Genomic DNA, 27,144 nt, shown 5'->3' on the forward strand with positions numbered 1-27,144 from the left:
GACGTCACACCCCCCTCCCCCGGACGCGTCCGTGCGTCCTACGTCACCCGTCCTGCCCAACTGCCGCGCCGCGCAGCCTCGCGCTCGGGTCAGTTTAACGCAGGCGCGAGGAGCTAGGGGAGTGTAGCCACGCTTGTGGAAGCCGGAGGTTTGGAAAAAAAAAAGGTAACAATAATACTAGTATTCGACGGAGAACTGAGGTATTTTTTTGTTGAAGTAACTCATTAAGAAGCTTAAGCTCTTCGTGATGCTCGTTCTGCGCGTTTGTGTCCCGCCTGTGGGGGTATTTGCTGGGCCCGGGTCTCCCGGCCGGCGCGGCGCGGCCTGCGGCTCCTTTTGTCTGGGTCTCCGAGCGGGCGAGCGGGGCCGCCCGCGGGTTAACTCGACAGACCCGGCGCTGCCTGGCCCGGGAGACCGCCCGTGGGGCGGATTTCGGCGGTGAGAGAGCGCCCGGGTCGAGTAATCCCTCCCGATCGGGCGGTATTTGCCCGGCCAGTGCGGCGGCTGGCGGTGTGTCCGTGTATCTAAGATGTCGGCGCAGGGAGCCAAATGGCCTACCGCCCCGTCGGCCCGCCCGCACCGCCGCGGAGCCGGCGTGGTCCCCCACGGGTACTCGGGGTGCGCCTGGGTGGCCGAGGCAGCGCTGCCCTTTCACGACCCTGTTAGGAGCGAGGATACCGGCCTCGGTTTGTAATCGGCGGGACTGCCTTCATAGAGCAACCGGCTTCAAAACCCGGATGAAGACGCCGTAGTATGTTCTGTTGTCCCATCCCCCCTCCCTCTCTGATGCTTATCCGGGAGTTGTCTGCTTTCAGAGGTTGAATTTTTTTCTCCGGCGCGCCGTGCATGGACCCCATGCGGAAGCCTGGGCCCGGTTCCGGAGCCCCGGTGCGGCTCGGCTCGGTTCCGTGGCCCGAGGGCACCTAGTGCGCCTGGCGGTGTAACTCGTTTTAATCGTCGTAGAGAGGAGCACTTGAAGGATGGGGCTTCGCTGCGTTCTGTGGAATTCATTCCATAAGAGGGATTTCGCAAATAAGTGTGTAAAGATTAATAGTTTATTCGCTTGTTGGAACCGGCCAAAAACGCACAAAACCTTTTTGGGAGGGGGGGCAGCGTTAGGCTACCTCGCCTTTGGAGAAATACGGCATCTCCAAGTTGGTGAATGGGGGAGCGGTTCACGTCCCTGTACTGGTTTGATCAAAACGTACCGAGCGACGCGAAGAGGAAACCGAAAGCGGTGTGAGAACTCTGAAACCTGCGGTTTCCGGTTCTGTCCTTGGCTCATTTGTGTTGCGTGTTGTAAAACACCCCTTTGTGTCGTGACTGTGGCAGTGTTGAGCCGCTGAAGCGGTCCTTGTTTAAGAGGAGTGAGTGTGTACTTCAGGAACGGTAGTGTTACCGATAAGAGAGCCGCGTTCAAAACAACAATATTGATCGGTGTTTTTTTCCTGCGGTGTGATCCTTGAACCGTGTCGCGGCGGGGTTCAGGGTAGGAGCCCGAGGTGTGGGCTCCATACGCACGCAGGTGGGGGTGTCCTCTCTCGGTTGAAACTGCGTGTGTGTGTGTGTTTCAGACAGCGCTGCACAGACACCGTCTCGGAGCGAGCCATGGCTGAAGGCGAGGGATTCGTGGTGCGCGTCCGGGGGCTGCCCTGGTCGTGCTCGGTCGAAGAGGTCCAGAGGTTTTTCTCAGGTAAGAAGTCTCTGCCAGTTCAGTTTTTCTCTTCTTCATTCCTTTGGGGATATTATCCTGGATAAAGGCATCGCTGAAATGTGATTATTCCACAGCACAGTGACAGTCTTAAAGCATTACTGCATCTGAATAGGTCGGGCATTTGTAATATAAGGTTTAGGACAATTTAAACGGCTTTTGTGGTTTGCATGGTTCGTAGGCCTGCTGCCACCTGTGTGTTTCAATAGAGAACGCGTTCCTTTCAGATTGCAAAATTGCGAATGATTCGAATGGCATCCACTTCACCTACACCAGAGAGGGCAGGCCAAGTGGAGAAGCGTTTGTAGAGCTGGAGACGGAAGAGGACTTGAAAATTGCTGTTAAGAAAGATAGGGAGACGATGGGACACAGATACGTTGAAGGTAAGGGGCAGCGTTTCATCTTTTTCGTCATAGACTGAAATATGAGCATGGTGTCGGAGCGTCTGGGACTCAAATATGGAACCGCATCGTAAGATATTTATCTAATCGGTTGGTAACTTTTTCACATTTCAGTGTTCAAATCAAATAATGTTGAAATGGACTGGGTTCTGAAACACACTGGTCCCAACTGCCCTGAGTCTGCTGGGGATGGACTGGTGCGACTCAGAGGGCTTCCCTTTGGCTGCAGCAAAGAAGAAATAGTTCAGTTTTTCTCAGGTGCGTTACATGCAGTTTCTTTTTTAGCCTCGCGACCTTCCTTGTATTTTGAATGTTTTTCGTTTTATGCAGCTTCTAATACCGCATGTGGTTATACTCCGTTAGAGAGAGAACATGTTTGTAATATTGCAACATTTGTTGTAAGCATTTTGTTTAACCCCCCCCCCCCCATCAATTTTGAATGTAAAAGTGGGTCTTGAGGGAACGATCCAAAAAGCTCCATCCAGTGGGTGAGTTTGCAGCCTGTGTTCGGAGAGCTGTTCCTCTGGCCGTTTCTTTTTGGATCCCTTGTGCGGGCCCGATTCCTGCTTGATCGACACCTGTCGGCTCAAGTTTAACACTGGAGGGTCCGTTTTCTCTTTAAATGTCCGGGAGTTTTAGGCAAGCCACCTGCGGGGGGGGTAATGAGGAGCCCTGTTAAATGTTCTTCCGTGTGGGCTTGTGTGCTGTACCTCATTTTCGCTATGTCCCAATGCAGTTATCGTCCGAGAGCGTCTGGTATGTATGATGCATTAAGTAAACGTTGTGATTGGGCATGTGATTTAATATGTCCCCTGCTGGGGTTATTTGTCCTTGGGTTGAAGGGTTGGAAATCGTGCCAAATGGGATAACATTGCCGGTGGACTTCCAGGGGAGGAGTACGGGGGAGGCCTTCGTGCAGTTTGCTTCACAGGATATAGCTGAAAAGGCTCTAAAGAAACACAAGGAAAGAATAGGGCACAGGTGGGGATGGATGGTTGGATGGCTAAGTCGCTTTTCTTATGGTATACATTCAAAATCACTGGAACACACACACAGACACAAACAAGATATTCACAGCCTTTTGTGGGAGAAAGCCCAAGATATTCTTTTTTTTTTCCCCACAAACAAGCCATACTTAATTTCTTTTACCTAGAGCTGAGCAGTAGATTGAATTTTAACACATGTAGGACAGATCTGAGCATGGAGTGTCGTTCTTTCAATGTTTACCCTCTTCTGAATTAGGCATGGCTGTGGCCTCTAAATGTTAGTGATTTAGAGCTACACAGCATGTGAGGAACTTGCTGAAATATAACCAGACAGGCAAATGTTTTTGATGTTTTCCTCCTTTAAAAGACTAATCTGCAACTCTGTATCTGTATATTACCTTAAAGCTAAACTGTGATCCCCTCACAAGTCCTCATTTACTCAGGCAGTGTAACATTCATCGTCATGTTGTTTTTTTGCATTGAGTTTGATGTACGCGAAGGAGGTTTGGACAGGTGTCGTATGTTAGTTCAGCCTGGTTCTGTGAAGCCCGTGTCCCTTAGAGCAGTTCCATTTGGCCCTAGTGATGATGGGAGCTGTAATGTCAGCAGCGCCCACAAGAGGGTGCTCACTGCTTTAAGGAGAAGGTCAGCCACTGTCGCCCTCTGTGTGCTCTTGGCCCAGAATGCTTCCCTCATCGTCCCATTTGAATGTGTACCACAGTTTCCTCTCTGTGGTGCCGTTTTTACGATGGCTGTGTGGAGAAGCCATTTTACGATGGCGTAGCCTGTGTTCAGGGCGTGTAAGACAGAAACACTGCGTTTGTTTCTGTAAAGATTTTATAGTTAAATGTTCTCTGCCCGACAGTGTAATTTCTGTTGTATTGGTCTAAACGTGAATATTACAAGAGTATGTACTGTTGCACTGCCTGAGTAACTGCAAGGTCCTTATGTGGGAGTAGTGAGGGTAGTGTTATGTTCCACTCCAAGTAAAAGCCAGCGATGGTGATGCTCAGTTCTGTCTTGACATGACATAATCTCAGGGACACAATTCACAATGACTGCTGCATCAAGCAATGGGACAGCCTGGACCCTGCTACTAGAGGTAACATGTGGACTGGGCAAGTGTGTACTGCACCTGGTGTAACGTCTCTGTACTGGTTCAAGTGTAGGATGCAATAGTCACTAAGGGAGTATGGCATTGATATAACATGCAAAAGATGATGCTTAGGGTTTCCAGGTAACCATAAGAAAAGTCTTATTTTTTTATTGCAAAACCTTCAAATCTTATTCAAAACAATGCCAAGATATGACACCTTAAAGAGATTTGTTTGCGGAGTCAGTGTAATTCTGACTTGCACGTCCTGCACTCCTTGAGAAGTAAATTCTAATTCATGTAAAATCTTTAAAGTGCCTTTCAAAACCAGGATTGAAAGGAATTTTTTTGCACCTTTAATTCCAAGAAGGCTGTGCACAAAAATTACTCTCTTAAAGACCGAAGACTTTAAAGATTTTTAAGATACATTCCTGTTAAATGTTGGCATTCATAATTTTGGACTTTTGTGACCATAGTGTAAAGACTCTGCCCCTTGCCTGCTGCTAAATGCCCACTAATTTGTCTTATGCGGTCTTAGGTATATTGAGATTTTCAAGAGCAGCCGGGCGGAGGTCCGTACCCACTATGAGCCTCCGCGCAAGGCCATGGGCATGCAGCGCCCTGGGCCCTACGACCGGCCGGGGGGCGGGAGGGGCTACACCAATATGGGCCGTGGCGGCTCGTTCGACAGGATGCGCCGGGGAGGCTACGGTGGCGGTAAGTGGCTGTTTCACGGGAAAGCGCTCCCGTTTTACCCAGAGGATAGTCGGCCTCCGGGAAGGGGTGGGGTGGGGGGACAGTTCAGTTCCCAGATGGCACTGCGGTAGAAAGCTGCTCTTGCACAGCGCGCATCGTGCGGATGCAGGGACTAGTTGTGCTTCGGCTTCTCGTGACGGCGTAAGTCATTCTGATTTTTGCGTTAGCGTGAGCGCCTGTAGTGTCGCGACCAGGATTTCGATAGCTTGGAATCTCAATGGTGGAATCGCCCGCACTGCCTTGTTTTTCCAGGGGCTGGTTGTTGGTAGTTAGAACAGGTGCTTAGAATTGGATCGGCTAAACATTTGCTTAACAAGGCTTCTGTGCCTTTTGTAATGCTAACATTACTGTTGCAAGTGTTTTGACGGCTGGTATCTAGACCAGTATTTTTTTTAAAGCTGATGACTCTTGTTTTTCAGGCTATGGTAGTTATGATGACTACAATGGATACAGTGATGGCTATGGTTTTGGCTCCGACCAGCGGTTTGGACGAGGTACTGAAGGCATGTTAAACCTTTTTTACTATATTCATGCCTTTGGTTACCGCTTATAGTCAAGACTTCTCAGTTGTTCTGCTTAGACTCGCAGGCTACAGCCTTTTTTTAAATTAAACCGAGGGGGTGCTAGGCAGATGGTTTGTAGGACCACTAGAGGAGGTTTTCTTGTTTTTCCTGCTGATTTGTGAAGGCACCTGGGGCTCTTCCATAATCTTCCTCTCCTTCCTCTTTGTTGTAGGGGTGTCGGACGGCCGCTATGGGGATGGGAGTTCCACATTCCAGAGCACGACGGGACACTGCGTGCACATGAGGGGTCTGCCATACAGGGCCACAGAGACCGACATCTACAACGTAGGTGCCTCTCCTCGGCGACGAGGAACACGACAGGCCGGCTCTTCTGTCAGTCTGTTTTCGGGTTTAGGGATGTACAGCTGATGCTCTCCTGTGCTGTCATTTATTTTTCCGTATTAAGGATGGGGGAGACAAGACTTGGATTTGGGCTCATCTTTTCTACTTTACCATAATGTAGAACTGCAAGGTTAAAATAGCTAAATGCTTTTTGCCGCTGGCATTTGTTTTGAGTCAATTTACAGATATAGAGCATACGTTTAACTTTCCATTTAAATTAATTCTAGCATATAGGTCTTTGACAGAATGCCCTTCTGTTTTGTTTTTTTTTACTTTCTCGGGCATTTTTGAGTCTAATTCCATTAAATGTCAAATTTCCATTGTTTGTCAGATTCTTTAACATTTGTAATCTTCCCCCTGTTTTGTGTGGGCTACGCATTGGTAGTCATTTAAATACAAGGCACGTTTCCCGTAGAGCTTGTGCTAGAGTTTTGAAATGCATACAAAACACCTTTTCATTTTCCAGCTTCTTGCAGCTTACAGGAGTTTGTGTTTGGACTTGGTGCAGATGGAAGAGTAGGTGCGTTTTAATGAAACGCGGGTTTTGAGATTAGTCAGCACTGGAAGCTTTCTCACCTTAACATCGCAGGCCCCTCTACAGAACCTCTGAAGTTATTCAAAGTATCACCCAGTCGTTATTCCCTCTGCAGTTAGAGAAGTCTTTTCTCATCTTGCTCTGAGGTGTCGGTCCTAGATTGTGCGTGCCCGAGAAGGAAGCATAGCTCATTAACCCTGTGTACTCGCGTTATCGTGTTGTTCGGTAAATCTTGGGTCGGAGCTGGAAGTGTGAAAGGTGAAACTCATCATTCCTTCCTCTCTCCTCCCCAGTTTTTTTCCCCGCTGAACCCAGTGAGAGTTCACATCGAGATTGGCCCGGATGGCCGAGTGACAGGAGAGGCTGATGTGGAGTTCGCAACACACGAGGACGCTGTGGCTGCCATGTCTAAAGACAAAGCAAACATGCGTAAGTCTGCCAGGCTGTGCCTCAGCATTGTCAGAGCAGAAACCACTGAAATATATTAAATATTTGAGTTTATTAGGTTTTAACCCTTCAGTCTTTGGACTAGTGTATTATGATGGTAGTTAATTTCCCTTTACTGTAATACTTTGTAAAGTGTGTGAAATTAGTGCAAATGGGGGTATTGTTAGTTCTGCAGATAACCCTGTCCTTTGACTTCCTTCTGCTTTTTCCTCTTTCAGAACACCGCTATGTAGAGCTGTTCCTGAATTCCACAGCTGGGGGTAATAATGGAGCTTATGGAAGCCAGATGATGGGGGCAATGGGTAAGTCGTTCTGCACCGTCTCCCTGCGTGTTCATCCTTTGTAAAAAAAAAAAAAAAAAAACCCTGACCAATTAAATGTCTCTCACAAGGTATGATTTGGCCGCTGTAATAAATATTGTTTGTGGAACGTATTTGGAGTTCTTTACACCTGGATTTGCAGAAGCCATTTGAGTCAAACACCTTGATTAAGGGTCCTGAGCCCAAACCACTTTCCACACTGCTGGACTAAAGACTTCATCAGCCCTCAGCCTTCTCAACATACACTCCTTCCACCTAGTCTTTCTTGTGCTTTTGCAAATATTTGCAATACTTTGCATTGTTAAATCTTACCGGCGTCTTCCTGGTTCACAATCTTACCAGGGTTATCCTTTAATGTCCTGTTTCAGTTTCATTGTTGACTGTTCCCTTTAGCTTTGGACCCCTTTAGAATTTTGCTGCTGGTCAGTTGTGGTTTTGTGTCGACAGAACAGTTTGTTTTTACCACCGTGACTTTGAGACTCAGTCAGCGCAGTTGGAAGCACGGTCAGAGCCCATGCCGTTCATTAACGACAGTCCGCTCTTCCTCTGCAGCAAACCAGTCTACTTACGGCCCCAGTAACCAGCAGATGGGCGGCGGATACACAGGGGGCTACAGCAGCCAAGCAAGTATTGGCGGCTACGGTGAGTACAGTGAGTGTCGACTCTTTTCTTCTTTGGGGCGGGGATGGGGTCGAGTTAAAAACATACAGCTCATGTAAAAGCAGTTACTAGTAGGTAGAGCAAGTTCGGTTCACAGGTCAAAACAGAGCCATGTGTACTGTACTGTTGTACTTAAAGGAGTAATTTCGTTTTTTATCATCCAGAATTTAAGATCTGGTTTTAAAAATCCTTCGCCCACCCACACCTGAACAACAGGCTAGCTTTGACTAGGTTTCTGGGATGTGCAATGTCCAGTATCTGTTGTGAGGCTCTGCGGTCAGTGGCAGATGCCCAGTGCGGTCAACCCCCGCACCTGTGAGGCTGTTCCACGTTTGTACTCGTGCTAATGATGAGTGCTTCGTTATAAACAGGCTTGGCAGGATTCTTTTCGCTGTCATTGTTACGGATATCCGTGCTTGCTGGGAAGCGAGTCTGCAAGTTCAAATTTGGGCATTAGTTGGAAGTAATTGGGGCATTGAACGTTTGTTGAACAAAAAGACCCCCGTAAGATTCCTGTTCTCCTCTTTTCTGTTAGAACACTTAATGTACCGTTGGTTACAGTAGTGATCATCTGTTCATGTAGTTTATGCACAGGTATTTTAAGTTTAATTGCCCCATCACAGATAACTGTTAATTATCCAAATGGATTTTTTTTTTAAAATGAATTAAATGTTTTTATCATGTGTTCACTGGTGGATGTGTAAACCCATTATTTCTTTCAATTTTTATTTTGATGTTTTTCACAAGCTTTTGATCACTTATTTGGCATAAGGTCAGATATCCTTTGTGATCTGTCATTCTGAAACATTCATGTAATTCTAGATTGTCATGGGTGAGAAGTGCTCATTTGCCCCAGACTGCAAAACGTACTCTGAAACCATGTGTGATGCCTTGAAAAGAAAAAATGGGTGAAATGTCCCCAGTCCTTCTTGTGTAACAGTAACAGCAGTCATAAATATCTGGTACCAGGAGAAGATTCTTAGTTGCAAATAGCCACCTGCTTAAGGCAAGAGTGGAGTTTTACAGACATTTAGCTTTCTTTACTTTTTTACCCCCCTGTCTTATGTATTGTTGGGACCATAATGTGCCAGCATAGCAATGGAAATGTTTGCATGAGGAAAAGAAACAGTTACTGGTGATTGCATCCTCCCAAGCCTAGTTATAAAGGAGTACTCTGGTGACTAAGGGGCAGTACACACTGAGCACAGACCTGTGCATGCTGAGTGTGTTTTGGCCATGTACATCTAAATTGAAAAGTTATTTTGGAGGTACACAAACCTTTCCTTCTGTGCTACCGCTTTGCAACTTCTCTCAAATGCAGGCCTGGACATTAAACATATCTATGACGTAGCGTGCCATAAAAACGAACCTTCCGTCGAAAGCTATTGGCCGGCAAATCCACAACAACATGATTGGTCCGCTATCCTAACGTCAGCCGGAACAAACACATTGCAGGAAGCAAATCCGGGGACGACTCAAATGCAACATCCTATTACAGTGATTGCACAAAAACGCCCTTCTCATATCTAAGAGCAGAACTGCACCATTACCTCAGACGGCAAGTGTTTTCCCATTGCTCGTTTCTATGGGAGTTTTCAGCCCCCTGTTTTTTTTACAACATTTAGTTGTCTGTTTAGTTTTGCCATAACTGCATTTCTTAATTGTTTAACCCAGATGTTATTTGTAATGCTTTGCCCTGATTTCCCTCTCCCCCGTTATCCTGGGAGTTCTAGTTTCTCGCTCCTGCTCAATTTTGGTTTTCCTCTAGCAAAACAAGCAGGGACCCAGTAGGTTTTCTGGGAGTCTTGAGTGCTGGTTTTCAAAGTGTAATGACTGATCTGGAGAAACCGCTAACCGCAGGATGCGCTACACAGCTCCTCAACCTTGAGGGCCATAACCCTGCGGGCATTGTGGGTGTCCTCAAAGAAACCTGAGAAATCTGCAGAATTGGTCCAAATAGAGCTCTTGATGAGTGGAAAGACAAGACACCAGGGTCCTTCAAGGAGTAGAGCTGTGAAGATGGTCCTGCACCAGTCTGTTTCGCAGCCCTTACCATTTCATGCGCTCCTGAAATTTCCAGATGCACTTGCATTCCCAGTCAAGATTGCCCTAGACTTATGCAGGGCTGGACCCCTAACTTGTGGCATTTGATGCCTGTCTAGAAATCCTTGTGTTCCCCAGATTGTGAAAAGCACTAAAGTATATCTAGTAAGCTATTCTGATAGGATGCGTACTTCATAGGGCGAGTGTAATTTCTCTTCTGCGAGGAAACCGTGCAGCGCCAGGGGCTCGGAGAATCCTGAAGCTCCCGTTTTGTTCTCCTGTTAGGTAATCAAAGTGGGATGAGCAGCAGCTACTACGGAAGTGGAAACCGCGGCTCCATGGGGATGAACGGGATGGGCGGAATGTCGAACAGCATGAACATGAGCGGAGGGTGGGGAATGTAACCCCTCCGTGGGCGTTGGGAAGGGGGGGGAGTGGGGATCCTGTAAAAATTTAATTTTCTACTTAAACATGGAGACTTTGGAGCTGCAATAACAGATTAGTTGGTTTGCTTTCTGTATGTGGAGATCGGGGTTGTCAAATCACTGAAATGTTATTTCCAGGTTGGTAGACGGTCTAGACAGAAACAGCCCTTCGGATGTCACTCTCAGACCTGTGTGTATGATTTTTGATTTCCTTCTCTTCTCTTCTGTTTGTATGTACTTTTAAGTTGCTGTAGAGAATTTTCTCCGTAAACAAAGGCCAGAGGCCTGAACTAGGGTCTAGAGTGAGCGCAATTTGAGAAGCTGTTCCTTATGTTTTTTTTTTGAATGCATGAACCAACATGCTTTTGTAAATATGATGAAGATACGACTGCTGTTTTCAGTTCTGAAGCTGCAAGGATTTCCAGCCATTTCCATTTTCCTGAGGTCTAAGACCTTGCATTGGTGTGAACCTGGGTTTTTATATTGTCGAAGAGCATGTTTGAGTTGCTTTTTTAAAAATTTAGTGGAAGTTACCTTACAACGCAATACAAAGCAACATTTTAAACCTTTTCTTTTGTGATGGAAGTATGATTCTATTGCATTGTGATCCTTTGTTTGTGATTCTGTATTGCGCAGAATAAATAAACTTGTTACACTGTGGTTAACTTGGACATTGAGTGTTGTTCTTTGCGAGTTGGTGCGGGCAGGGCAACTGTGCTTTAAATGTATCACCACTACAAATAGAAGTTCACACTGTATTACATAAAGGCATTTATTAAATCCTGAACAGGTTGCTGAACAAACATGATATAAAACATCTAGATACAAAAGTAGTCAAAGCATGCCTAACATTTGAGAAGATGGCTTAAGTTAGTCTTAAGACTATTCTCAACAAGCCTGCTACAGCTATCCATTAAAAAGCTTGCAGTTGATATGTGTAATTTACATTATAGACAATTTAGATTTAAAAGGAAAGGTTTCCCCTTAGTCCCTGGATCAATATATAATTTCTCACTTAAAACAGCTCAATTGGGGTTGATGTTTGGGTAAAGTTGCAGAAAAAAAAGTTCGTTATCTACGTGGTAAAAGCTGCAATAAAAGCTTGGCATAAGACTGACATTCATAAAATTCAAAAATTAGATTTATGCTCCCTTTTGTACTACTGGAAAACTAGCATAGACTTAAATGCATTTCTGCTAATTTTGCAGATTTCATATGGCTATACTATGACAGTTTTAAAGTTACAAGCATTAATTTAGTTAAGCATAGGCTGGAGCACTTAAAGTACCTGAACTTTAAAAGTGTTTTGTTGTAGAGGTTTCTGTCGTTCCAAAGTAGAAAAGGAGGAAGCCCTTGCAATCTATGGGGTAAAACAAAAATACATCCAGTACTAATGATGTTGGACAATGAAACCAAAGCTGAAAGGTGAATGGGCTAATTTTCAATTTTTTTTAAGCCCTGCAGGAACTTTTATTATAGGTTTGCACTTGTAAAACCTTAGCAAGCTAGGTGACGGAACACTTCTGATTATCGGAGTAGAACTGTCGGTTTCCGACCTGTAACCCACTCTCCAAAGAGCCAGTGGGTGGAATGAGGATGTAGAGCTACTATTATGCTGTAACTGGAAACTCAGGCATCCGGTGCTGAATGAGATCTGAAGGAGGTCTAGGCGATGACTCCCCTACATGGCAATATCTGGTTCTGAATACAGTATCTAATGTCCCAAGTTGCTTTTGGTTCACCTGTGAGTGACTTTTTACCCACTGCAAGAGATCTCATTCACAAACAGGCTCCATCTCTATCTCCCCACTAGTGCACCCACTCATTCCACCACCTGTTTTAAACCTCAACTCCTGCCACCAGATTAAATCAAAAAGAAAATTAAAATGGATTTAGTCAATTGTGTTCTAAACTGTCAAAGTACAAACATTACAAACTCAGAAGTTTATAGTTGTGTAAATGTTGCTTGTAATGGAACCTAGATTACAACAGCAGTTTCCGTTGGAAATTGCATTTAATAAAAACTGTTAAACTCATTTGGGTATTTGCTAATTGGTCTGAGCCTCACCATGGCTCAGCAGCTCATTCCAGACCCCCACAAACCTTCATCTACGAGCTTTCTGAAGATGAAGGGGTCTGTTATAATTCTGTTAAAGAAATTAGACTCCGCCTTATACATCAACAGAAACCAGATCACTGAGAGGCTGCTCCTGCAGTTCCACAGATCAGCTTTCAAATATGAAACAAAATATTTAAAAGCCTTGTTTTATGATACAGATTAATTTTAGTGAAGGCACAGTAACTGCATTAGTGAGAAGAATATTTAACAGTCAGATTCCCAAGTTAATGACATTCAGAATGCACACTATGACATTTAAGTGCATGGTTAAATTCAGTGTGTGGCAGGAAAAACCTAAATAAAAAGCAAGGTGCAAATGAAACTGGCAACTGCTCATCAGAAGTCAAATACTGTAAACTTCTGTACTTCAATCGTTAGACAAAGTACATCCACCTACATAAGCTCATATTGTTAGTTCTCCCAATTGTAATCAAGAGGTATAAACCACATGTTCTCGAGATTTCTGTACAAGAAACGCAGGGGGGATGTGCACAGGTGCCCGCAGCGGTCAGGAGCCCGTGGAGCACCTCTGCAGCAGCAGCGTGTGGCAGGTGTCACACACGCGCACGGGGCGGGGGTAGGACGGCAGGGCCAGCTCATTGCTGGAGCAGCTGTTGCAGTAGATGTCTCCGCAGTTCCGGCAGTGATGCTGGGGAGAAAAAGATCTTTTTTTAATACAAAAGGAAGCAAGTTTTTTTTTTATGTCTGAAGACAGGAGTGCCTGTGCTGCTCTTGCAGGTGTTTGCTCTCCGGGGGCAGACTCACCTTTCGGCGGGAAATGGAAAACTCCTTCTGGCACTGTTTGCATTGAGTAGCTTCATCATCCTTTAACCACGCTTGGCCCTGAAAGAACAAACACAATGTCGCTGTTCTCCGTCCAGCGCAACAGCCCTGCCAGCACTGCACTCAATGAGCCGAGTGAAAAGGTTCATTCTAAACGTGCTCTGCGCTGGGGGGACAGATATACCTGACACTGCAGAGCAATCACGCTGACCGATATTATCAACACCAACCCTGTATACGTTCGAAAGGCGTTTCTAAACAACCGTTATTTTAACATGGAAGTGTGGAAATGGAAATGTTCAGGTGCGAAGCATCAACCGTTTGTTTTCTTTTAAGAAAGGCCACTTCGTAAGAAAACAAATTTCCAAGATTCTCGCTGACCTGCGCTGCACCTTCTTGCACCCGTGATCTCCCCGACTCCACTGGCCCCTGCCGTTTGCCCCACGTTTGCAAGAAAGGCCGAAGGGCACAGCTTTCCCTCTCTCCCCCCGCCTGGCAGGGCCTGCGCGTCTCTCAGCACACTACAGCATTAGCGAAACAAGGAGGAAGATGCTGACGAGATGAGGTCTGCATACCTTCAGTGCTTTGTTGACTTCCTTGAAGTCCTCCATCTTTAATTTAGACCTAAAGACAGGAGCGAGAGCACAGTCAATCACAAGCCCAGGAGCCTGATGGGAAGGTGGCGAGCGGGACAGGCGTGCTGGCGGCGGGGACCAGCCTGTGAGGGCGCGTGGGAAGGCGGGGTACCCACTGGCTGAGGTGGAGCCCCATCTCCTGCAGGGCCTGCTCCTGCTCCTCACAGGTCTTCTGCAGCTGCTGCTTCTCCCTCCTCATCTCCAGCAGCTCCTGCACGAAGCAAACAGCCCGTCACCCTCACTCCCATCACCCTGTGGGTTCACACACTCTGTCCAGGACAGACCTGATCACAATTACAGCCATTTCACTAACCTTCACAAAGGTCATTAAAAGCATGGATAATCGCTCTTAAAAATCAGATGTTTCTCCCAAATAGTTTCAGCTGTACAGTTAATGGTGGAATGAAGTTAACTGTTTGAAAGGCTGAATGCCCTGAAAAGATTTAGTCATGAATGGATGAATCTGTGTATTACTGACGGGTTTATACCAGGTAAGTCGGAAAGGGCAGCAAATCTAGTCTGTGTTTGCAGGACACCAAGCCCAGGGAGATCGTGAAAGGGACAGGCGAAGCCCTTCCCTGGTACCCGCTCCGAGACTTGTGTCTCCGAAACGCATCTCCTGCAAAGGGGCTCCCTCAGCCAGACTCCGCCCAGGCCCCGCCCTCCCAGACTCCGCCCAGCCCAGCCAGGCCCCACCCTCCAAGACCCCACCTTCCCAGACTCCAGCGAGGCCCCCGCCAGGACCTACACAGACTCCGCCCAGCCCAGCCAAGCCCCACCCTCCCAGACTCCGCCCAGCCCAGCCAGGCCCCACCCTCCCAGACTCTGCCCATCCCCCCGCCAGGACCTACACAGACTCCCCCCACCCCAGCCAGGCCCCACCCTCCCAGACTCCACCCATCTCCCACCAGGACCTACATAGACTCCCCCCCCATCTCCTGCCAGGCCCCATCCTCCCAGAATCCGCCCATCTCCCGCCAGGACCTACACAGACTCCCCCCATCTCCTGTCAGGCCCCACCCTCCCAGACTCCACCCATCTCCTGCCAAGCCCCACCCAGACTCCGCCCAGCCCCAATCCTCTGCTGCCTCCTGGTGCAGAGGCCTGAAGCTCTCCTTGCTGGCTGGCGCAGGCTGACCTCGGCGGAGGTGCTCACTGACCTTCTGCAGGCCATCCAGCTGCTGCAGCTGCGTGCGGAGCTGCGTGCTGGTGTCCTTCTCCCTCTGCAGCTCCCTCTGCAGGCCCTGCCGCTGCTCCTTCTCGCTCTTCAGCTCCGACTCCAGCCCCAGTCTGAGAGGAGAGAGAGTACAGTCTGCGGGGGACAGTGGACACAGAGCTGGTGCAACACAACCCAGCCTGTGCTTTATTTCCCCACTCACTCCAAACGCCAAGACAATGACACTATATGGCTGCCCATCCCATAATTCCCCTCCAGTCTACAGCAAGCCAATGAACCCAAAATACACAACCGAGAACCTGCAGCGTGCCTGGCTCTTGGCAGACCAGCAGCTCCTTTGAGCCTCCCTCCTGCAGCCTCCCAAAGCTCACAAGAGACCGTGAGACGGTTTCCACTTCTATGTGATACAGTATCATGAGATGTTTAATATCAGCCGTTATACTATAAACCACATGGGCCACGCATCACTTTTCGTCCCAAACTATCCCAGGAGGAGACCCGCTTTGTGCAACACTGAAGCGCAGCCCCAGTGCGCAGCAGAACAGGGGGAGGAGAAGCTGATCTAGGGAGGCCAGATCGGGATTTATTTAGAACAAAGGTTTTACCATCCCTACTATTTCAAAGATGTGCCACGGGACTTTTAAAGACCAAGTACTCAGGACCTCAGTTTAATATCTCATCCAAAAGGGCAGCGCCATCCATTGCGCTGTGTCACCTGTCCTGGGACACTGCTCCAGTGGGAAGAGCACCACCTACAGGCTCACAGGAGCCGCCTGGCTTTCCGTGGAGGTCTCCCATCCCGGGACCGGTGCGGCCCAGCTGGACTGGCTCCTGACATCAGCCAGGCAGTGGAAACGCTTCTAGCCCCTGGCTGGCGTTGCAGTGCTCTGCTGCCCTTCCTGATGGAGGGATTCAGGCTCTTTCACTTCTCGCAACCTTCCAAAGCCCAGAACGGCAAGCGGCGCCTGCGGGGTCTGCACTGCGCCTACGCAGCGGATACGCAACGTTCGAGGCCTCTGTGAGGCGCTGCGCTCGGGGACGCCCGCGGGGACGACGCCGGCCTCCTTACCGCAGCCGGTCCAGGTCCGCCAGCTGCCGCTGCAGCGCGTCCACGCGGCCCTCCAGCTCCAGCTGGGTGCTGCGCTGCTGCTCGTCTGCCTGCCTCCGCGCCGCCTCTGAGCTCTGCAGCCTGTGGGCGAGAGCGGCCAGTCTGGGTCACTGCAGCCCTGGGACGCGCGGCTGCTTCAGGGTTACAAAGCGCTGTGGCAGCTCCGAGTTCCAGGATCTGGGGTGGCTGCAGCACTCCAGGGCCCAGGGGGGCCTTGCAGGTGGCTCAGGATTCAGACTCAAACGCAGGCTCATCTCGGGACACCCTGCCGCCTCCCGGGACTCGCTCCGGCCTCCCCTGACGGACTCAGTGCATGGCGCTGCAGTAACCCCGCTGCGCCTGCCCTCACATTACCTCTCCTCCATCTGCTGCATGGTGGAGACCATCTGGTTCATCTTCTCCTCCAGCTGGGCCGCCTCCTCGCCCTTCCTCTGCACCTCCTGACCGGTATTCTGGGGGGGGACAAGACACAGGGGATGAAACAGGTCTGCAGAGACGCGTGCTGGTCAGAGCACCCCTGCCCACTGTGACCTGCACACCGGGAGTCCGGGCACGGACAAGCCACCATGCCGGAGCTCGGGGAGCGCAGCAGGCTGGTGGCATGGTCCAAGCAGGCGGGGTGCAATAAGAAAAATAAGGGAAGGGTACCTGCGCCTTGTGGAACATCTGCAGGTTGAGGGTCTTGACCTGGTCCAGCTGCTGCCTCAGAGCCACCAGGGTGTCCTGCTTCTCATGGGTGTCCTTCTCCAGCAGCTTCATGGCCACCTCCATCTCCTGCTTCAGCCCCACCTGCAGCTGCAGCTCCTTCTCCAGCTCCTGCACACACACAGGCACATGGTCAGAGGTCGGGGGTCAGACCAGAGCGCAAGAAGGCCACCGCAGCTGACCCCAGATCGAAAGTTGCGTCCGTACCGAGAGACCAATGGACCACCAAGCCCAGGGTGAAAAGGGGGACTAAGGTTTTATCTGGGTATTACAACCTCAAAAGGGCAGGAGGAAACCTGCCCATGGAAACAGGAATGGAAGTGAAAAACAGATGAGATAAAAACTGGAGGCACCTCTGTAGAGGTGAGGGGGGCATTGTGAGACACAGCATTATGAGTCAGGGTTTCCAAGGAGGCAAAAAATTGCAATGACTCAGGGGAAATATGCCAATTAAACTCTAACCTTTTCACGTCAATGTTAGTAGAAGAACTGTCTGCTTCACTTATATACGGTCAAAGCAAACGTCTTCAGATGGTTCTGTGTCTGAAGACAAACGTTGAGTGCCATGTAATTTCCCGTAATTCCCAGCGGAGTTTTCCCGAGTGTTTTCAGACTAAACTTCCGCTCTGTGTGGAAGCTCACTCAAGAAGAGCACTCTGAGGATTCCTCACAGGGAAAGCCACAGGAGAACCAAACCTAGCAAGGCGGACCGAACGTCTCCGAGCTCCACGCTTCACTTCCTCTCCAGGTGTGAGGCAGCTCCTTCAGGCTCCTTCACACCGCCCGCAGTCAGGCAATCTCCGGCACACTGCCCCCTCTCTACTCGGCTCTCCGACCACGAGACGGAGGGGTGCGAGGCTGACCTGGCGAATCCTGCGCTCCTCCTTGTACTGTTTCCACACCTCGTTGTACATCTCGTCCAGGCCCTGTCGCGACTGGCGGTACGTCTGCAGCTCCACCTCGCTGTCCTGCTTTGTCACCTGTGAACACAGCCGCCCAGCCCCAAGCAGTCAGTGGTCGGGCTGACGAGTCTGGGAGACCATGTGTGCAGATGAGTGGTCAGTGGTCGGGCCGGCGCCGGGTCTGGGAGACCGCGTGTGCGGACGAGCGGTCAGTGGTCGGGCTGGCGAGTCTGGGAGACCATGTGTGCAGATGAGTGGTCAGTGGTCGGGCCGGCGCCGGGTCAGGGAGACCGCGTGTGCGGACGAGCGGTCAGTGGTCGGGCTGGCGAGTCTGGGAGACCATGTGTGCAGATGAGTGGTCAGTGGTCGGGCCGGCGCCGGGTCAGGGAGACCGCGTGTGCGGATGAGCGGTCAGTGGTCGGGCCGGCGCCGGGTCAGGGAGACCGCGTGTGCGGATGAGCGGTGGGCGTCACTCACCTCCACCTTCCTCTCACTGCTCTGTCTGATGGTTTCATTCTCCTGCTTCAGCTGCTCCTGCTCCTCCCTGAGTGCGTGGATCCTGTCCGTCGCTGCGGTCAGCTAAGAACGAGCAGGACACCCCGCGTCACCACGCCGAATTCTGGCCCCAGCAGTGACGGGACTCTTCTGAACCCCACTCGCACGGCCCAAGCAGACACCCTACTACTTTCAAAGCATCCAGAAACTGGGGACTCAAAACCCCTTATTTATTCTTCACACAGAGGGACCACTCCTGCACAGAAAGAACGTGCCGTTTTTTAACTCTCCCGTCACGAAAGCTTGATGACAGGAACGGACGGATTAACAGCTCTAGCTATTGGATGAACTGATATGACTTTCCCTTTTTTCCCCCCACACTTTTTCCTTTCACTACTACTTGCTGCATCAGTCCGTGCAGGAGTGGGCACTTGAACACTTGCTGCCCTCACCTCCTCTATGAGCTTGGAGTTGGTCTTCTCCAGCGAGTCCATCTTGGCTTGCAGGTCCGTCACCGTGCAGCTGCAGAGAGGTCCAGGCATTACTGACGCCCACCAACTCCAAAGTCTCGTTTTCATTTAGGGTCTTATTTTTCATACTCTAAAAAAGACTGCGCCACACTGCTTCCATGCTCCGCAGCAGAGCGAAGTTTCAAAATATGAAAAAAACATTAACACAAATTCAACACAGAGAAAGCCTGCAGTCGTTAGGATAAGAAAATATTTTTGGGATATTATGGTCTCTGAGCTGTGGGTTGCCTTGATCAGCATCTCTAAACCTTCCCTGTGTGCTTGAGTGTGTGTGACCTGGGAGAGACACTGCTCAGGGCCCAGTGTCCGGGCCGAACTCCCCTCTGCACAATCTGACCTCCCCAAGTTCCCCCTTGATTCAGCTGATGAACCATCGCCGCCCCTCGGCGCACAGTGTGGAGACACAGGGAGGCCTACCTCAAGTGCCGATTCAACTCTTCAATGTAGTGCTTCTGGTCCAGAATGGCTGTAATTTTTCCATCTCTGAAAAGGCACAACAAAATCTTTAGATGGGTCATCTGCTTTTCTCTGCTGCTCTGTCCGATTTGTGTTTCATTATCTCAGCGCCACCGGTGTCAAAGGTCATGCTCAACCCCTTTTCTTATTGTACGTTAGAATGGCTAATCATTGTTTGGTTACACTCTCCGAGTCCAGAACAGCCAGCTGAGAGTTTTTCAAACCTTGGCTCTCTGATGTCTCACAGGAAGAATGAGGAACAAGGAAGTTTCGACAGACTCTTCCAGCTCAGCCATCTTTGAGCCACTAGTGTTTGAACACGTCTCAGGCAGCACTGACTGGAGGAGAGGAGTGCTCCTCACCACATGCCAGAGCGCACTCGGGTATCACCAAGAGATCCGAGTGGCTGATCCCAACACTAACAGCTGTAGCAACGCTCGGCTACTGGGAGAGCCCTTGTTACAGCCAGCTGGTGACATGACCCAGTCTCGAACCCGAGCTCAGCCTGCACTTGGGAGGGGGTGTTCTGACATTTTATAGGACGTTACAGACAAGAAAAAAAAAAGGTTTGTATCTGGCCTTTCCCAATCCTTTTAATTGGAGGTGGTGGTGGAGGGGAGTCCCCTTACCTGTAGAGCGCTTTGAGTGGAGCGTCCAGAAAAGCGCAGTATAAATGTAATTATTATTTCATTCTTTTCTTAAAATCAGAAAGGAAAGAAGAAACATGTTTTTCAGCCTCGGAGGTCAAAGCACAAGGAGCCCCTTCTCGGGAAGCCGGCATCCTGCACGATGCCCTGTGGCGTTTCACGATCCGGTCGGCTGAACACAAGTTAGACAGAGCAGAAGGACAGAACTCGAAGCTGCCTTCCGCGGGCCTCTCGGGTCACTTACTCCCTCTGGCTCTCGCTCTGCGGGTCCTTCAGGTACAGCGAGAAGTCGATCACCCCCACCTGCAACAGCAACAGCAGGCACAGGCGTCGGACATCAGCGGCACACAAGGCAGCTGGAGCTCTGCCCCCCGACAGGACGCCGGGAGCAGAGCTCTTCAGTCACCGGCATTACAAAAGGGACGCAGCCACAGATCATAGATCACTCCAGCTGGAACTGCACTGCATTCTGCTCTGAGCTGCCCCTGGTCTCTGCTGCACAGGAAAGTGTATTTTAGCACCTACCAACTCAGCAACGCAAGCCAGAACCCACGACAGCAGCAGATCTCTTCTAGGCAGGACAAAGATGCCATGTGTTAGTGGCCAGTGGCCCTTATGTGCTGCCCCACCAGTCTGAACGTTGCAATAACAGAAGATTTTGGCCGAACTCCAGGCGTTTTCTAATGCAGGACACTACTGGCGTGGAGTGCCCACGCAGTAGAGATTCCCGAGCTCTCGGCAGGAGATCACAGGAGTGGGTTTTCAATGGGCACAGTGATGCTCATCTCTGTCACCCGGCACAGTGGAAGCAGTGAACTCTGCCTTGACTGAGCTGCGTTTGCGGCCTTCACCACGGTACGCTGCCCTGCCTCACTGGAACGCTCTCTGGGGGCGTGAGCTCGCCTGCCCTGTGGGGTCCTTGAAACCTCGTGCTTCCAGGTCAGCCTCTGGATTTTCACAAGCCTCAGCGGGAATAAGCAGCTTCCCGATTCCAGAGGGATGTCCGAGTGACCCCCGCACGCTGGTGTGACCACCGCCCTGGTTCCACCGCCTGAGCCCTGTCAACGGGCAGCAGAAGATGGGCAGCCCAGGCGCTCCTGGGGTGACTGAGGACCGTGCAAGGACCCATGTCACGGAGCAAGGAGAGGACCTCTGCAGCCTCACGCGTTTCGGGAGGTTTTGTGGGCGGTTAGATCCCCACAGGCAGGGGGGTCCAAGGAGAGAGGCTGGAAGTTTGGGCAGGACCCGTAAGAAAGAGCCCTGCGGCCCAGGAAGCGAGCGCACCTGCGAGTCCAGGTCCTCCCCCTTCAGGCAGAGGTTGGCGTCGATGACGTTGAGCCCCACCAGCATCCCCACGATCACCGAGCCCTCCTCCTCCAGCAGCAGCGCGCCGGGCTCGTAGAACTCGCTGCACAGACGCAAACACACGCAGCCCTGAGAGCCCTTCTCCTGCCCCTACAGACACGCCGGCGCACTGCGCCAGCACAAACACGGACTGGCTGGACGTCTCAGGACTGGAACTGCAAGGCTGTTTTTATATTTTGGGGTTAGACAGAACCGGCACTGATGAGTGCATTTCAGACCGCAATGAAAGTGAAATGTACACAATCGCATGTTAAACTCCAACTTACATCACAATATAGACCAAATTTCCAGATATGCACAGCGCCATGTGCTGCGATTTAGGATGAGGCAACAAAACTTCTGGTGACGCGACTCAGCCTTATTACATTGTAAACAAGGCGGTTTTGCTGACAAATACTACTTACTTCAGTACTTCCTGCTTTTCTATTAACGTCCAACTCTGCATACAGATCACGTTGGAACATTTCTGCAGTGAAATGTCTGCTGCACAACCTGTACTTATTCGCCCGTACATCACAGTACATTAGTCATCGCAGAAACTAGTGAGCAGGAAGGGCCGCCTAACGCCGCAATTCGTGGGAACTCGAAGACGAGTTTGTGACAACATGGCAACTTACAGTACTTTCACAAAGTTTATGAATTCTGAATTAAGAACAAATTTGTGATTTTTTTAAAATAATGTCAATGGATTCATTTTGTTACCAACCTCTAATAACCGGTCTGAGAAATTGGGACTGCAGTTCCCCTTTAAAGATAAGGAGCAGAAATCTGAACTCATTCTGAGACTGGGCTCACCTCAGGAGGTCCTTGTGATCCAGCAGAGCCTTCAGGTAGTCGGCCATTTTCTTCTGCATGAGCGCCAGGCAGAGCCAGGCCCGGGCCCTGCCCACAAACGTCCTGGGACAGACGGGCACAGCGTGAGTCACACCTGGCTACCACAGGTCTGCCCGACACATCTAACTTGCTCTCTGATGTCTTTAAGGAAACGCTGGGATTTGTTTCCTAGAAATGCAATGGGCTTACAACAGGACACAACTGAAAGTGGTCTTTCCACCTTTTCGTAACCGATGCCTTTTCATGGTGGCCACTAGCTCAGACAGACATGGGAAACCACTTGCTCTGAGCAAGAGGGAAGCACGATGCGACAAAGCACAAAGGGCGATCAAGTTCAACTGTAACAGTGAAATGATTGTCACTAAACAATACTCATTTTTACACTGGTTGACTCAGCATGCATTTTTATACAAGAATCTGCTTTATTCTTTGATACGGGGCAGCTCGCTCTGACCTGCTCCATTACACGCTCGCCACACCCAGGGCTTTGGTTTCTTAGCCGATCACTCGCAGAAACAACAGAGCAATTAAGAGGCTGGTTGCAGTGCAGCCCTGCAGTGGAATTAGCACTACTTCAGGGTAGTCTACTGTACAATCACCAGCGGCTCGTCTACTCAAGTCCTCTCCCTCCTGTTCCAATTCCTAACCCGCAGGTGCAATCACACAATCGTCCCAGTTAAATCTTTTGCTCATCTTTCTTCATCAGCTGGGGGGCGACTGGACTCCAAGTGACCCACGCACCTTTACTAGGGCCACCTGAAATCGGCATCAGGTGTTAGGAACTGGACTGGGTTAAAAAGGGAAGAAGCGAGGAGCTCCTGAGAGCCGAGCTGAAGAGGGGAGCAGACAGCGCGAGCCGACAGGGAGCAGGCAGCCCGTCTCCGTCAGCGCGAGCCGCAGGTCGCCATTGACAGCCACCGGCTGGAATCCTTCCCGGCTGGCTACGTGCTTCCTGCTCCTAATCCTACCGTGCCCACAAGCTTCGAGACCGGAGAGCCGGAATACGCACTTCAGCCCCGGCAAATCTCTGGCGCTGATAGCAATGTCAGCCGACTCCGGGCACAGCTTCTCCACCAGCTCCAGGGGGCCCCAGAGGGACTTGTTCTGCCCGATGAAGGGTTTCCTGGCTGGCAGGGGGAGAGCAGAGCGAGAGTCAGACTAAAGGGGTTAACACGCCTCGCTCCGTCGTTCTGCTTTAACCGCGATCCAGGGAATTCCACTGGACCCTACCAAAGCGCTCATTTTCTTTCCAAGAGAAAAAATAATCATTTTCAGTAAAAGTTCCAACATTAGGTTAACGTAAGCAGGCACCAGCAGGGTAGGAGCAGTAAAGCATGAGCTGACAACACACAGTAATTGGTCAACCATGCATGTACTTTGACTTGCATGCAAAGAAATTAGGAGCGATATGGCTCATTTCCCCAAATCACAATCTGTACTGTCACACAAACACCCCGGTCGGTACTTCCTGCTTTTCCATTAACATCTCCTGAGAAGGGGCTGATGTTTCCCTCCTCCTTGTGCTTCACTGCAGCGACACACTCATCATCTTCACTCTGTTTCATGCCGGACCAGCGACAGTGCTGCTAACCCTGGGGGATACCCCCAGTGTCTACTCTGGGGCTGGGGCTGTGTGTAGCGCCCTGAAGAAAGAGCCGTTTGTTCAAGGGAAGGCAAGCTGGCCACTGGCCAGGGACTCGGAGTCTTTGTTCTCTTGGCTTTTTCAAAGTGGCAATTAGGCAAAAAAATCCTAAATCCGAGGCAGCGACAGGCCTGCCGAAGCAGCAGAATTGGTTATTCATTGTCGTGGTGAATCACTAAAATTCCTATCAAGTCAAACTCCCAAAGGAACTTCAAAGGCTATAGATCAAGCAGGAAAATAGAGCAATTGTAGACGCAGACTGCTTGACCCTGACCTGGACATGAGACCACTCCTTTCAAACTGTGAACAACTGCTTGCAAAAGAGACAGAAAAAAATCAGACTGGCTGAACTGGCACGACTTCACTGCAAGCGGACCTCCAACTTGAACGAGCCAGATGAATACAATATTGTATTCATGCATCTGGGCGTCTGAAGAATGTGCCATCAGAACCCAGGGGGCAAAGCTACTTGAAAGGGAGCTGTAAATGACCGTGGTGCATCAGAGCCGGTGCACCTCCGCGTGGACATCGGCGAGGAAGGGCCGTGCTGACTGCACTCGGACAGACCGGGCTGGGCAGAGGAGGGGTCTGGCCGGGCTCTCACCTCTCAGGCCGTGCTTGAGGCAGTGCTCCAGCACCACGAAGAACTGCTGCAGGGGGGGGTAGTCCGAGTCCAGGGAGCGGCCCAGGCTCAGCGCCGACTGGATCAGCACCTTCACGCTCAGCTTCATCATGTTCAGCAGGTTGTTCCGCTCCACCGCCAGGGCGTCCCTGCCTGCGGAGGAAACACCATCGCACACCTCTCACAACGCAGCCCACGGCAGCACAGGGGGGACCCCACAGCAGCACAGGGCAGGGACCCCCACAGCTCCTTCTTGACAGTTCATTTATCTTGCTAAGCACTACAGCCTGGTGCAAAGATACAGTATGTCCTGGCTTGGTTAGTCTCCTGTTCTCCACACCTCTGCGTTAGCTTCTAATAACAGAGCACCTGTCATAATAAGAAATAAACATCTGCAAAGAATGAGCTGCACAGAATACAGAGCAGAGTTACTTTATTCACAGAAATCTTAAGTGGAACCGAAATGTTCACAGGTCAGCGAGTGACGCACACCGCACGGGTCCAGATACAGTCGTCAGTGTGTGACACATGGGGAGCTGGCTTGGTGGCAGTGTCAGAACTGGACTCTCGGTCACTGCAGGAGATGGAAGGAAGGGAACTGCAGATGCCCACCACTTTGAGACGGGAACTGCTTCTTTTATGGGCGATGGAAAAAAAACTCTCCTGACCGAACAGCGTCATATGACCTGAAAAGAAAAGCTTCCTATGTGAACTAGATTTCGACAAAACCTCACTTAAGCAACACTGAAATTAAAACCCACACAGAGCTGGCGACACAAATTCTGAAAATATGTGAACCCTCGGAAGGATTGTCTTTTTATACACAGAAATAGTAGTCAGTCAGAAGCATAATCTCATTACTGGTGTCTAGAATGTCAAAGTCCAAAATATAATGAGAAGAATTAAAAAAAACGAACAAATAATATTTGTCCCAACAGTCATAAGTTTTTAAAGCCTCTCAGTATTGCAAAACAAAAACCTCTCCTCTGAACTAAGATGGCTAATCTCCGTTTAGCAGAAGTAGATCACACGTTTCCTGGTAGAGAGAAGAACGCAATTGAACGTCTACCAGAGAAAGACGTTATTTCTTTTTTTTTTATCTGCAGTGAATTTGAAAAGCAAACTGAAAGGAACTAAATTTCACTCATCTATCGGACATATTCCATACAGTTATTCTGTGTCTTTCCTGGTTCTGCTCCAGACCTGCTACATAGAGATGAAGAACTCAAATACTCGCCACATTAAGACCTAGAATGGTCTACTACCTCATCATGGGAATCAGTCGCCCCCGTTAACAATGCAGCCGAGCGTCAGGAGCCGTGTGTGGCTCTGCACCTGCGCAGCTTGAGCTTGACTGGCGAACTGGACAGCCTTCAAAGACGCAGACAGAGCGCAGCACTGGGCCTTTCAAGCTCAGATGTTCTCCCACAGGGAGATGAGCAAACACCCTTCGTCTCTGGGCTGAGCCGATCACAAGGAGCATCGCCTTTACAAATGCCAGCGGCTCACAACAGCCTTTCACTCTCCACTGTAGTGAGATTCACATCGCTAACCACCTGACACCTCCACATCTGGGGCGTTTAAGGACACAGGGAACAGTCACTGTCGGCCTTTCAGACAGGAGACGAGCTTCACACTGCAGGTCCACAGCCATGCACCGACACTCTGCCAGCACTTTCATTACTTCCAGCCCAGGGCAGCTTCTGGCATTGAGGGTGACTGTAGCCTACAGACCTGCGTTGGACTAAACCAGCAGTAGGGACCGTCACCCCGGTTTGAGACCATTAAACCACATCACTGCCAACGAAAAGGAATTTGCTGGTAGTTCTACTGGGGACTATCTGAAGTCAGAACCACTGCACTGCATGCTCCTCAGCCCTAAACCTGCCAGACTGTCCTGTAAAACATGTGCCTGGAAATATCATGAATAAACCTGAAAGGAGATCTGGGAAAGAGGAACTGTGACCATCACACGACCTTGCAGTCACACCGCACTGTATCATGACTTCGGCAGTGAGCAGCGATGCATGAGCTCCACTGAAACGTCTTGCTTGAAACTGCCTGCACCGGAGCGGTTAGCGCGACTTGATTTCCCGGACACTGGGAAACTTTCAGAACGCATACCGATCGCACCATGTAGGCGTGCGCCTTATTCAGGAGCCTTGAATTCTGAGGTTCCGTTTCGAGAAGGGCAGGTCCGCGGCTCGTGCCCTCGCAGCGCCACGGCTGCAGACGCGCTGACGTCAACGAGTGAGCTTACCTGCGCAGGTACATCCGGACACACAACAACCGCACGGGCGACGTGCCGAAAAGGAGACAGGAGCACAGAAAATCAGAGCAGGAGGCTATTTTACTCCGACAGGGCATGCTCCACCATCAAAGTTTCATCGGGTCGGCCAGCTGAAGTTTTTAGCTAGACAGGTGTCCGCCGATTCGGTGCCGTAACTAAAATGCAACTTTCAGCGAAGGCGAGCAAGACGCAACGTCTTCGTTTCGCGCACAGAATGAAGCAGCAGTTCGGAATACCTGGTTTTGGAGTGTGCCCGTCATTGCTGGCCGGGTGCGGCTTGGATGACAGCACCCCAGCAGCAGACGCGGCCCCTCTCAGAGCGCTGCTGTGGCTCACGGTACTGGACAGGCTCTCCGTCGCCCTCCTGGCCAGCGACAAAATCGGAGCCGACCAGCCGCCGTCCGGCGGGGGCTTCTCTTTCTGCTCCTCCTGAGGGCTGCCGACTGCACTCTCCGGTACACCTTCCAAAACTTCGAAGTCCTCCTTATCCTGGTCCCCCGCTCCGGTGTCAACACAGCTGGCGTCTGCCTCCATCTTCAAAACATGTGACGC

General features: G+C 50.2%; 2 protein-coding genes across 16 annotated transcripts; one reads left to right on the forward strand and one right to left on the reverse strand.

The window, feature by feature from the left end:
* The first annotated feature begins 85 nt into the window (after nucleotides 1-85).
* Nucleotides 86-10,947, forward strand: hnrnph1l (heterogeneous nuclear ribonucleoprotein H1, like). Of its 14 annotated transcripts, none has more exons than XM_088933337.1 (13): nucleotides 87-165; nucleotides 1,575-1,693; nucleotides 1,939-2,094; nucleotides 2,227-2,370; nucleotides 2,955-3,093; nucleotides 4,730-4,908; nucleotides 5,367-5,450; nucleotides 5,683-5,795; nucleotides 6,681-6,816; nucleotides 7,053-7,136; nucleotides 7,707-7,796; nucleotides 9,136-9,372; nucleotides 10,143-10,947. In XM_088933337.1, the coding sequence occupies exons 2-12, from the start codon at nucleotides 1,609-1,611 to the stop codon at nucleotides 9,342-9,344; spliced, it is 1,419 nt and encodes a 472-aa protein (XP_088789463.1). In that variant the 5' UTR covers nucleotides 87-165; nucleotides 1,575-1,608; the 3' UTR covers nucleotides 9,345-9,372; nucleotides 10,143-10,947. The 14 variants fall into 14 exon arrangements, with proteins under 14 accessions (XP_088789473.1, XP_088789463.1, XP_088789464.1 ...); XM_088933338.1 differs by having other exon boundaries at nucleotides 5,367-5,441; nucleotides 7,707-7,805; XM_088933339.1 differs by having other exon boundaries at nucleotides 5,367-5,441.
* A 93-nt stretch (nucleotides 10,948-11,040) lies between these two features.
* Nucleotides 11,041-27,144, reverse strand: rufy1 (RUN and FYVE domain containing 1). 2 transcript variants are annotated; one of them, XM_088932725.1, is made up of 18 exons: nucleotides 26,829-27,144; nucleotides 24,285-24,455; nucleotides 23,048-23,165; nucleotides 22,000-22,101; nucleotides 21,124-21,247; nucleotides 20,084-20,142; nucleotides 19,154-19,219; nucleotides 18,659-18,728; nucleotides 18,189-18,290; nucleotides 17,673-17,789; nucleotides 16,753-16,920; nucleotides 16,459-16,556; nucleotides 16,066-16,185; nucleotides 14,980-15,109; nucleotides 13,936-14,030; nucleotides 13,760-13,808; nucleotides 13,167-13,244; nucleotides 11,041-13,050 (listed from the first exon to the last, which is right to left on the reverse strand). In XM_088932725.1, exons 1-18 carry the CDS (start codon nucleotides 27,124-27,126, stop codon nucleotides 12,910-12,912), a joined length of 2,106 nt encoding a protein of 701 aa, XP_088788851.1. In that variant the 5' UTR covers nucleotides 27,127-27,144; the 3' UTR covers nucleotides 11,041-12,909. The 2 variants fall into 2 exon arrangements, with proteins under 2 accessions (XP_088788851.1, XP_088788852.1); XM_088932726.1 differs by having other exon boundaries at nucleotides 24,285-24,451; nucleotides 26,829-26,915.

The sequence above is a fragment of the Atractosteus spatula genome, chromosome 14 (assembly GCF_055471065.1).
Source record: "Atractosteus spatula isolate fAtrSpa1 chromosome 14, fAtrSpa1.hap1, whole genome shotgun sequence".
Taxonomy (NCBI): Eukaryota; Metazoa; Chordata; class Actinopteri; order Semionotiformes; family Lepisosteidae; genus Atractosteus; species Atractosteus spatula.

Coding starts and splice junctions, on each gene's coding strand:
- hnrnph1l (XM_088933336.1), top strand. CDS start 1,609: ATGGCTGAAGGCGAGGGATTCGTGGTGCGCGTCCGGGGGCTGCCCTGG. Junction 2,371..2,954: donor AATAGTTCAGTTTTTCTCAG/GTGCGTTACATG, acceptor CTTGGGTTGAAG/GGTTGGAAATCGTGCCAAAT. Junction 7,806..9,135: donor TGGCGGCTACGGTGAGTACA/GTGAGTGTCGAC, acceptor TCTCAAATGCAG/GCCTGGACATTAAACATATC.
- rufy1 (XM_088932725.1), bottom strand. CDS start 27,126: ATGGAGGCAGACGCCAGCTGTGTTGACACCGGAGCGGGGGACCAGGAT. Junction 24,456..26,828: donor CGGGCACACTCCAAAACCAG/GTATTCCGAACT, acceptor TTTCCTCCGCAG/GCAGGGACGCCCTGGCGGTG. Junction 18,291..18,658: donor ACTCCAAGCTCATAGAGGAG/GTGAGGGCAGCA, acceptor GCTCGTTCTTAG/CTGACCGCAGCGACGGACAG.